The sequence below is a fragment of the Solanum stenotomum genome, chromosome 9 (assembly GCF_019186545.1).
Source record: "Solanum stenotomum isolate F172 chromosome 9, ASM1918654v1, whole genome shotgun sequence".
Lineage (NCBI taxonomy): Eukaryota > Viridiplantae > Streptophyta > Magnoliopsida > Solanales > Solanaceae > Solanum > Solanum stenotomum.
The window spans coordinates 7,154,507-7,166,051 of record NC_064290.1 but is presented as its reverse complement, the minus strand read 5'-3'; the positions used below and the strand labels follow the sequence as shown (position 1 = coordinate 7,166,051).

At 34.6% G+C, this 11,545-nt stretch overlaps 2 protein-coding genes across 24 annotated transcripts; both read left to right on the top strand.

The window, feature by feature from the left end:
- Positions 1-208: 208 nt before the first annotated feature.
- LOC125877465 (agamous-like MADS-box protein AGL66) lies at positions 209-2,908 on the top strand. Its single transcript, XM_049558752.1, has 10 exons — positions 209-637; positions 731-778; positions 887-911; positions 1,005-1,066; positions 1,252-1,258; positions 1,414-1,475; positions 1,589-1,688; positions 1,800-1,850; positions 1,950-1,977; positions 2,663-2,908. Exons 1-10 carry the CDS (start codon positions 453-455, stop codon positions 2,686-2,688), a joined length of 594 nt encoding a protein of 197 aa, XP_049414709.1. The 5' UTR covers positions 209-452; the 3' UTR covers positions 2,689-2,908.
- A 773-nt stretch (positions 2,909-3,681) lies between these two features.
- LOC125877466 (agamous-like MADS-box protein AGL104) lies at positions 3,682-11,545 on the top strand. 23 transcript variants are annotated; one of them, XR_007447606.1, is made up of 13 exons: positions 3,682-3,869; positions 4,254-4,324; positions 5,110-5,219; positions 9,347-9,398; positions 9,491-9,733; positions 9,815-9,868; positions 9,964-9,988; positions 10,065-10,318; positions 10,416-10,477; positions 10,579-10,678; positions 10,767-10,817; positions 10,914-10,950; positions 11,251-11,545. XR_007447606.1 is itself a non-coding variant. In XM_049558753.1 (11 exons), exons 1-10 carry the CDS (start codon positions 3,852-3,854, stop codon positions 10,977-10,979), a joined length of 648 nt encoding a protein of 215 aa, XP_049414710.1. In that variant the 5' UTR covers positions 3,686-3,851; the 3' UTR covers positions 10,980-10,981; positions 11,251-11,543. The 23 variants fall into 23 exon arrangements, 1 of the variants encoding a protein (XP_049414710.1); XR_007447615.1 differs by lacking the exon at positions 4,254-4,324 and having other exon boundaries at positions 5,110-5,160; positions 9,531-9,733; positions 11,251-11,544; XR_007447609.1 differs by lacking the exon at positions 4,254-4,324 and having other exon boundaries at positions 5,110-5,160; positions 11,251-11,544.

Below are 11,545 nucleotides of genomic sequence, written 5' to 3'. Positions count from 1 at the left end.
TTATCTTGAGATATAAAAATATAAATTCTTCTATACATTGAAATTATATCATATTGCCATTAAAATTCTAGGAAATGTGATAAATAGGACTTGTCTAATATCATTATTTGAAAGAAAGAGCTTAGGAGTTATTGTTATTTTCCATTCAACAGGTTATTATAGCCCACATATTTATGTTCATTAACTGTTATTTTCCATTCCGCAGGTTACCGCCCACAGAAAAAATCTAGTGTTGACTAAAGATTAGCACTGAAAGTTGTTTTCTTCACAAAATTCTTCTATCTGATTTAATATTAGATTTTTTAAACTGGTTTGACTTAAGACTAGCACGTTAACGTATTAAATTCTTTGACCTATTTTTTTCCTTTTTTTTTCTCTGTTGATCTATATCTTTCTCAGTTCATTGAAGAACAACCTTGCATCTAACTTCCAGTTCTAGTTTGCATCTTCTCATGGGTCGCAATAAGCTTGTGATGAAGAAAATTGAGGATCCAATATCCCGTCAACAGTTCTATTCAAAGCGCAAGGATACCATTCTTAAGAAGTCAAATGAGTTGGCGGTCTTATGTGATACAGATGTTGCGTTGTTGATGTTTTCTCCAGCTGGTCAAGTGACCATCTATTCTAGCAAAGAAAGGTTAATGGAATTTCTAGAATGATCTTTTTGGTTTGAACATTCTATATTTTCTTTATGATACAAAATGTGATATGATTTCTTTTGGTTGCTTAGTGTTGAGGATATCATGGTCCGTGCAATGAACAAGTCTGTGAATCAGCGGTATGTTTATTTCAATATGCCAGATCCATGAACTAGACTTTGCCAATTCCATTTACCTGACTATCTCAAATGTTTTCTTTGTCGTCCCAATCCACATGATTGTTGAAGACTCATACCAAATCCAAATGAACAGGTACTAAGTTTTACACATCTTTTACTGATCAACAGCCTCTACCGGGAAGTCCTTAGAGTTTCATCTGACCTTAACATGACTTTTATTATGCAGCTTTTGATGCAGAGTCTCACACAGTCAAAATCTGAAGGCCAAATGGTTGGAAAGATAGCTATGTATGACACTCTCCTTTGGCACTCTGTTTATATGTATTAGTCTATTAGTTCGTCTGAGTGGATACATGACTTCTCTCTTTCTTTTCTTTTTTTCCTTTTTTTGGTTGGTATTTTCTACATGATCGAATAATTTTTTTCATTTTTTGCTGGGTTTACGATGCTGATGATTGGTCAACGTGCTTTAGTGCTGAGGTAAGATTTGATGCTTCCACATTAGTGTATACTTAAAAAAAACTCCAAGGATATATCACTTGGATTGGGTGATCTTAAGCCAGTAGTAATAAGCTCATATTTGTTATTACTGAAAACTTGTAACTTGATATATTTTCCATGTATTTCCATATTAGGCTCATGGGAAGAAGCTTAATGAGCTCAAAGAAACACTACGTGAAGCACAACAGAAAATAAGGTTAAAGAGTTCCTCTTTATTTACTTCTCGTCTTTCTTTTTTTGTCGTGCATCTCTTTTTTGATATTCTATTTCTAAAAAAGGAATAACGTTTTTCTTCCTTGGATGGGGCAGGTATTACAAACCGCAAGTGGAGAATATCAGCTCAGTCCAAGAAGCTGATGCATATGCGCAGTTCCTTAGGAGTAATATGGAACAGATTCAACAATCAAAAGTGAGCATATCTCAAGGCTGATGCAATTTTTTACTTCTATTTCAATAAATAGTAGCTGTTGGTTAGTTGAATTAGGACCGGCATGATCATGCTTTGTACTCTTCTTATCAGGCAAAACTCTTGGCTGTCCAAGGATTTCTCCAGAGAAATGAATATCCCGTGGTAAGCCATTTTTGATTGTTTCATATTTGGAAGGATGTTTAAATGTTTTACCGGCATCCAGTATGGAAAGTAGCTAACTGTTAGCATTATTATTTCTAGGTCAACACAGAGGATACGGCTGCTGCAGGTAACGTATCTTCATATTTAAATGCTTACTGGTAACTCTTTTGAGTGCTTTATATATGTTGTATTTCCTAAAGTTGTCAATCTCTGAATAAGAAAAAAATGGCACTACTATCTTCATATTGCAAAACATGAAATGATTGAAAGAATGTTCTTCTCTCGCTCCCAAAAGTTAACGAAGTCTCAAGAGGTCTTCTTTTTTCCCACTCCACTCATCAGGAGGATCAATAGTGTTCCACTTACCCTCCAGCATGACTCGGACCCTCAATCTACCGGTTCAGGAGGTCGTTTGACCATCTGATTTGCAGTGATCTAATTCAAGTACCCCTTATATCTGTCATATCATCTTAGAGAAAATTTCAGGTCAATACCTCAGGGTCATCTAGTTTACAAAATAGGTACACATGTATCTGTAGTGTGTACTCTATACTAATTGAAATATCTATACTTTATACTTCAGCCATTTTTGGTAAACTAGAAGGCCGAATGATATATATATTAATAAATATACATTATGATTTCTATGCCTCAGTCTCAAACAAGTTGATGTCGGAATCCACACTTCTTCATTTAAACTCATTTCATACCATCATTGTATTAATAAGTGAACTAGATCTATAGCAACTTTTTTTTTTATTTTCAAACACTTGCGTGTTACTCTGCTGAAACTTGCTTCTCTGGATTTGTAGGAACCAGTAGGGGATGGAAGTTTTGAGGAAACAGGCCGGATCACGGTGGAGAAGTAGCTGCGGGTGTCCAACAGCTGCAGCAGGAATATAATTATGTTAAGAACTTAGTAGAATAAATAACTTGTCCCAATCAGGCAAGCAAAAGTATGAATAATGTTGCATATAGCTACTATGTAATGCAACTTTTAGAATATGACATCAAAACATAGGTATTGTGTTTTGAAATAGAAAACAGTTTGGTTTTTATTTTGGTAACTTTTGCATCCTCCTAGTTCATAATGTTTTTGTTAATTTTCTGAATCTTTTAATTAGAAACTAGGCATAGTAGTAATGAAAAAACTACTTTCTTCTATTCATTTTGTAAGTGATCAAGAATCTTACTCTTCGACTTAAAAGTAATTCTACAAAAATGGACATGTTAATTATTTGAGGAGCAGAAGTTTTCTCTCAGATTCTTCAAACTTTTCAAAATGATTTTGCCTATAAAAATGTAATTTTAAGGTACTTTTTTACAGTATTGGATATGATAATACATCTACCTCATTCCCTCCACTTCCGTATAAGGACTTTTGTAATTGTGGAGTGAGAATTTTAACAAGGGGATTCAAAAAATTTGCAAGAATTCCACAAACGGGTTCAAAATTGCAATGTAAAACGATTTTTGAACCAGCGTTGACGCTTTAATGAAAGCTTTTCTTTGATCCGTGGGAATGAAAATTTTATATAATTGGTAAATACTAGCCATGAAATGTTTTTGGTCCTTTCCACTATCATTCTCATTGCAACAACGACTATGCCTCAAGAAGTTAACATAGTAAAGAACTTGATGATAATAGAAAGTGATTGGAGCTCTTTAAATGTAATATCCTATTCTGAAATAAGGGCATATATGCCATTTTAGTAAGTATTAAAAACAAATAGGAGACAAATTGTTTATTTGACCAAAAAGTATTTTTGAAAAAAATAATACAAATAAAATGAGAGGAAAGGCTGCAACCTGGCAGCAAACAAAAAAAAATAAAAATCCTAACCCTATTCCTTTAATTCACGTTGCAAGTAAAGGGAAAATCTTTGGAGTCTTTGTTGAAGGATTCTGTGGCTGCTATTTGTGAAAAAGCGAGAAGGAGGAAGAAAATCATGGATCTGCCATTCCATTCGAGTGAAGCTAAAGGTGTTGGAAGATATTTAAATGAGAGAGATAGAAGTGGTAGGTAACTTTTCTGAACTTAACTCAACTTAAAGATTTATATTTGTAGATTCCATGACTATAAAATTGGGATTGTAAGAGTTTAAGAAAATAAGGGTTAAAGAGATAGATGAACCTGTTAAATTCTTGGAATTCGAGTGGGTACCTTAGATGATTAGACTAAGCTCTTGTATTTCGGCATCTATGAAAGGAAATAGACGAACAGTAAGATTATATTAGTTTATTTCAATGTTATACTAATCAAGATAACACTGTTTTGTGCGATTTAAGCCCCAATTAGGCGACTTGGCGGATGAGCCAGTCATGAAAGGGCTGGGTTTAACTATAGTATGGATTACCTTAAACGCAGAAACTAACATGAAATTGATATGAACGTGATTATAGATTGATTGAAGGGAGCCATATGGATTGCTTGCGATGACAAGTTTGGTATTTCTACACGAGTACTGTGAATAGTAATCTTACCACAATTTGTATTTCACAAATTTCATGATTTTTACATGGTTTATAAAGTAAATGTGTTACCGACTGTTTGAACTTGCATGTGGGACAAGTCTTTTACTTGATATGATACTGAAAAGATTATTTGAGATGATCTCATTTTTTACAAGATATAATTACTGTTATTGAAAAGGTTTTACACTTATTTGAGAAATAGTGTTTTGACAGGTGATTGTTAAACTTTGAAATGATATGATTTGATAAGATTTAAATGCCCTGTTCGATTTTGAAATGCTTCTACTAATTACAAGAAAAGTATAAATGGGAGTAGACCTTGATGAATCCCGTAGCTAACGGCGGGGTCATTAGACCTGGTGCACCTTGTAGTACTGATTACTGATAAAGCCGTTGCTAGTGGGAAGGTAGAACTAGTATATTGTTACTGATATCCCTCGAGTAGGGATCTACTGATATGAATATTTAACTCCTTTATGAGGAGTTCACTGTTATTGGTTACTTCTTAAAGAGAAGGCCATTACATGATTCATCCTTGGAAACCTCCCAGATATAAGATTTGATATGAAAGTATTTTTCTGAGTTTACTATTAAGTATTTACATTGATTTTGCTTATATGAGGCACATAAGATTGAATATTGTATTGTTTTTGAAAGGGCATTATTTCATCATTTTGATTATTATACTAGCATGTTTTCTGACTTGTCCCTCATTAAAATGGTTGTGGTTAAGTATTATTACTCACTGAGCTAGCGTCTCACTCCTCGCTAATTGTTTTTACAGAGAACTCAGGTGGTATTGAAGAGGATTTCATTAACTAGAAAGTGTGATTTGGTAGCACCTGGTGAGCCTCGCATTGCTTCGCGTGGCAAGAGAACTATTGATTTGCTATGGTATTATTTAGTTTCTTCAAAAACTCTTAGAATCACTCCATTTTTCATTCCTTTGATTTGAGTCATGATTAGTCCTTCATATTGTAGTCAAGTGACTGGTTTGGAACTTCCTTTTTCGTAATTTGGAGATGAATTGGTTTTATTGCCTGACAATTAGATCATTGATGGATATTATGTGGTGGCTTATAGTTGCTATTGGCTGCGTTGTGAATTTCCGCGACAGGGAAAATTTAGTATAGGCCTAAAAACAAAGGAAACTCTACCCAATTTTCTGTAGATTTATGTTAAGGCTTGCTTTGGGATTCTTTCCCCTTAGCGCCGTCATGGACCTAATTTGGTCGTGACATTAAAACATTGGAATGTATCAAAACAAACAAGATACTTATTGATGATAATGGGAAGTGAACACTGAATGTTGGGAAGTATTGGGGGTAATTTAATGAGTAGAGTAAGACGAATGCGGGAAAGAGGAAATCAAGGCAAAGAAGAAACTTGTTGATAATAAAAAGTAATGGGAGCTCTTTGAGCCTTGTGGAAGTATCCAGGACAATTTAACACGTTTAGTAATACGAATGTGGCAAAGAAGTGGAATTACAATTCAGAAATATTAGAAAATGAGTGAAAAGAAAGACATCTTCCTGCAGCCAATATGCACAAATGCTTGAGAAAATGCTTGTTGGGATTTATTCAGTTTTGATGATTGACAAAGAATGATGAAATACGTCAGTCAACATGGTCTAAAGGTACACTGACACGAGCAATTGAATTCGGACAAGCTTTTTAAATGAATAAAGACAACAAAAATCAAGAAATGAATAATGCAATTTCATGATAAAACTCAAGGAAACAAACAAGTGATGAATTGAAAAGAAAGAATCAATGAATTTGATTTGAAGAGTCTAAAGAGGCAAGGAGTTTGAATTGAAGAAGGAGTACTCACTTGAAGTAGAACTCTTAAGTCGAGAGAGTTTAAGTCAATGTGGAGTTTGAAGTGAAGTATAACTCCATGAAGAATTGCGCTTAAATATAGATGAATTCGTTCAAAATAGGGTGCACTTATCGAGCAAAAAAGGATAATTGAAAAAATTGACTTCGTAAGTGTTACCAGCAAATTGAAGGAACACATCGAAGAACTTGGTCCTATTAGAGTTAATGCATTGTGAGTTCTTCTTTGTTATTGAGTCTTGATGTAATCTTAGTTCAGGGAATTGTAAACTGAATTAAGAGTGTTGTCTTCAAGTTGGGATAGCTCGAAGAGTTGGGAACACATACCTTGGAGATTTGTGTTGAAGTTTAGGAATTAGAGTTAGTTCCTAGGATTGCAAGAGTTGTAATCTGAATTTATATGTTTAGGAATCAGAAGTTCCTTAGATTGCAAGAGTTGTAATCTGAATCCATGACTTGAAATTTAAGAATTAGAGTTAGTTCCTTAGGTTACAGAGTTTGTAATCTTAAACTGTTAAGGCTCATTGATTCAGTGAAGTTGGAGTCAAATCATGTAGGGGTACAGTTCATGATTTTTTACACCTTTTGAGTTGGGTACAGTTCGTGATTTTTTACACCTTTAGAGTTGGGTATTCTCCACGTAAAAATGTTGTGTGTTTTTTACTTACTATTCTTACTGCTTTATTTGAACATGTTAGGCAACCTCTTTTACACTAAGACGAAAAGTTAAGTTAGTAGTTGAACTCTGGGTCGTGTAAAATATCAATGCTAATTTTGACGGCAACCTGGAACCTTGCAAAACAACCATATATATATATGATACATTGGGAAGACAAGTTTTTGTTACTTCAATTCGAAAGACAATTTCTTTTAAGAAGGGAGTTAAGATAGCACTATTTGAGTAGTAAATCCGTGAAGGTTGAGGTTTACTAGCTTTTATGATTTTCTCAGTTCATATTCAATAATCTGAAGCTTGTCTGTTTCAGTCATGAGTCATGACTAAATAAAAGAGAAGAATTTTTTGGGTTCACCATTCAGTATTAGTTGATACTGGATTCTACGTATCATGATCAAAGGGTGTATTGAAAAAATTTTGGGCTATAATTTGAATAGGTATATGAAGAACTAAATATATGGATTGCCTCCGGGGGGTTTGGTATAGTGGTAAGAGCACCGCATGTTATGTATGAGTTGAGTGCACGATTCAAGTTTGGATGAACCCTGCCACAAAAAAGCCTGGTATTTAAATAGAAAAGTGTAGTATGATAGACCTATTATCACAAAAGTGTCTAGCCATCTTGAGGATTTCTCGGTTATTAAGAAGGATAAGGCACAAGTACCCCCTAGACTATGGCCGAAATTCCATAGACACACCTTAACTAAACTAAGGTTTTATTACCCGCAAACTCATTTGTTTTGTAATTTTATACACCTTTTGGCTTACATGGCACACTCTGTGACTCCACATAGTTGAGGCGTGTGGGAGATGCTTGGATGCCACGTAAGCCAAAAAGTTGTATAAAATTACAAAAAAAATGGGGGGGGGGGGGTTAATAGAACCTTAGTTTAGTTAAGATGTGTCTCTAAAATTTCGATCATTGTCTAGGGGATACTTATGTCTTATCCCTATTAAGAAAAAGAACATAATATATGGACATCAAAATATTTCCTGGAACTTGTGAACATATATTTTATGGTTAGGTCAAATGATATGGACCTATTTTTTCTCATAACTATTTTATTGTTGTAGAGTTATTAAGTATCATGTTTCATCATTAGTTGGGTGGATCTTCCTCGTAAGTTATGGGTTCGGCAACACCCAGTAGCAGAGTTGTAACAAGGGTCGGCCCAAACCCGGCCAAGCCTCGCGGGCCAAGAAATTTGAAGGGCTAGGCCGATCAGTCCTTCAATTGGAAGGGACTGAAAATGCTCAACCCAACCCTAGAAGAGGGCCGAGGGCTGGAGCGGGCTAGCCCTTCTTTTTTTCTTTTCAAACAATGGTGTTGTTTCAATAACACTAGCAAAAGAATCTAGTATAATTAGTATGTATCTCGCATACCAGATACGCGAGCGAGATAAGAGAGTGACAAGCAAGGTGGGAGGAGGCGAGGGCGTGAGATTTGTCTATGTATCCTAGGTACATGCGAATTTACTTGGATAGAGTGTATCTAGAACAAATTAACCTAATTTTGAGTCCATATATTTTGAGATACATGTATCTGGACGTACCAAAAATTTGGTAAGATTCATAATATTACAACATAGCGTGTATTTAAGTATTAAATTATATACTAGTGAGATATTGTAAGTTACCCTTAAATAAAAAGTTTTGGCCCATGGGCCGACCCTGATCAAGCCTCAAGGGCCAAGAGCCTATATTGGCCGAGCTTATAAGCCCTAGTTTTAAATGGGCTTGAAAAATCCTATCCCCACCCTATCCCAATAACGGGTTGGGTTGGGCCGGCCCCATGGGCTTAGCTCGTTTTGATTTTAACTCTATATTTGTGTCAAAAATCACATAATATGTACAACTAATATATCCTGGTCCCAATCATTGACTTGTCTTAAAATTCAGAACCTATAAACTTAAAATCTTTAATCCAACTTTGACTTAGATGTCTTGGGTTTTTTTATGGTGCAATGCTATAAATTTGTTTTACTGATGTATTATTTTAGTTCTGTTTACTGTGATCTTCCCATACACCTTATACTTCTCTTCAGATATCAAAATATAAATTCTTCTGTAAGTTATAATTATATCATATACCCATTATAATTCTAGGAAAAATGATAAATAGGACTTGTCTAATATCATTATGTAAAAGAAAGAGCTTAGGAGTTACTGTTATTTTCCACTAAGCAGGTTAAACCCAACAGATTTCTGTTCATTAATTGTGTAGAAATTTTTTAGTGTTGACTAAGACTAGCGCTTAAACTTGTTTTCTTCTCAAAATCTTTTGATATGTGATTCAATATTAGATTTTCTACTCCCTTTGTCCCTAATTACTTGTCCATTTTGACAAATCAAGAAAGGACAAATTTTTTTTACCTATTATACCCTCAATTTATTACTTTGAAAAAGGTAAAACTTTTTGAAAATCTTAAGTTTTTAATTCATCCACTTCATAATTAATAGGGGTAAAATGGTAAACTCACTATGTCAATTATTGTTTTCTTAATAGGTGTGTCAATTCAAAAGTGGGCAAGTAATTGGGACAGAGGGAGTATTAGATTGTAAGTGTTTTGACTTACAAATAAGTCAATACATTAAATGCTTTGACTTTTTTTTTTCCTTTTTTTTTTTTGTTGATCTATATATTTCTTAGCTCATTGAAGAACAACCCTGCATCTAACTTCCAGTTCTAGTTTAATTTGCATTGTTCCATGGGTCGCACTAAGCTTGTGATGAAGAAAATTGAGGATCCAACATCCCGTCAACAGTTCTATTCAAAGCGCAAGGATACCATTCTTAAGAAGTCAAATGAGTTGGCTGTTTTATGTGATGTTGATGTTGGTCTTCTAATGTTTTCTCCAGCGGGTGAAGTGACCAGCTATTCTAGCAAAGAAAGGTGAATGAAATTTCTACAATGAACATTCTACGTTTCGTTTATAGTACATAATTTCATATGATTTGTTTTTTGGTTGCTTAGTCTTGAGGATGTCATGCTCCTTGCTATGAACAAGGCTGGCGAACTGAACAAGCGGTATGTTTATTTCAATATGCCAAATCCATGAATTAGACTTTGCCAATTCTAGTTTAACTGACCATTGATCTAATTTTATATTATTTTTGTTGAAGATCTCCTGAAAATCCAAATGAACAGGTACTAAGTTTTACACATTGATCAGCAGCCTCTTCCGATAAGTCCTTGGAATTTCATCTGATGTTTTATTTTGCAGCCTTTGACGGAGATTCTCACACAATCAAAACATGAAGGCAAAATGGTGGAAAAGATAGCGATGTATACCACTCTCCTCTTGCACTCTGTGTGTATATGTATTAGTCTATTAGTTTGTTAGAGTAGATACATGACTTCTCAAGTTTATTTCTTTTGCTTTTTGTATGGTATTTTCTACATGATTGAATAACTTTTGTCTCTTTTGTTGGGTATTTTTACAATGCTGATGATTGATCAACGTGCTTTAGTGTTGAGGTAAGATTAATATGTAGAAAGGGGATCACCTTCTGCCAATATTTGTTATTACTGAAAACTCGTAACTTGATTTATTTTTTATGTATTTCCAAAACAGAGCCATGAGGAGAAGCTTAATAAGCTTAAAGAAAGGCTAAGTGAAGCACAACAGAAAATAAGGTTGAAGAGTTGCTCACTCTATATTTCCTTCCTGTCTCTCTTTTTTGATATTTTAAAAGATTTCCCTCTTTTATAATGATTTTTTCTGTTGGATCGGGTAGGTATTACGAACCACAAGTGGAGAATATCAACTCTGTCCAAGAAGCTGATGCATATGAGAAGTTCATTAGGAGTGCTATGGAACTAATTCAACTATCAAAAGTGAGCATATCTTGCAATTTTTACTTCAATTTCTTAGGGCTAGTTGAATTAGGACTGGCATGATCATGTTTTGTACTCTTTTTACCAGGCAAAACTCTTGGGTGGCCAGGAATTTCTCCAGAGAAATGAAAATGTTGCGGTAAGACATTTTTGATTGTGTCATATTTGGAAGGATGGTTAACTGTTTTTCGAACATCCAGTATGGAAAGTTAACTGTTTGCATTGTAATTTTTAGGTGTCTTCTGTCAACGCAGAGGATATGGCTGCTGCAGGTAACGAATCTTCATATTCAAATACTTAGTGGTAACTTTTTGAGTGTATATGTAGTGTACACTCCGGCCATTTTTGGTAAATTAGATGGCCAATTGGTATATATATTAGTAAATATATACAATAACTTTTATGCCTCAGTCTCAAACAAGTTGATGTCAGAATTGGCACTTCTTCATTTAAACTCAATACCATCATCATACTAATCTGCGAACTCTATAGCCTCTTTTTTCCCAAACATTTACATGCTGAATTAGATTACACAAAGGAATCTACTGAATCTTGCTTCTCTGGATTTGTAGGAACCAGTAGGGGACGGATGTATTGAGGAAACAGGGCCGGATCGCGGCGGGGAAGTAGCTGCGAGTGTCCAACAGCTGCAACAGGAATTATGTTATACTAGTTTATAGGTTAAGAACTTGGTAGAATAAATAACTTGCCCCTATCAGGCAAGCAAAAGTATGAATAATGTTGCATTTGTCTATTGTGAATGCAACTTTTAGAGTTCTTGTATGGCATCAAAACATAGGTATTGTGTTTTGAAATAGAAAACAATTTGGTTTGGTTTCGATAATTTTTTGCATCCTTCTAGTTCAT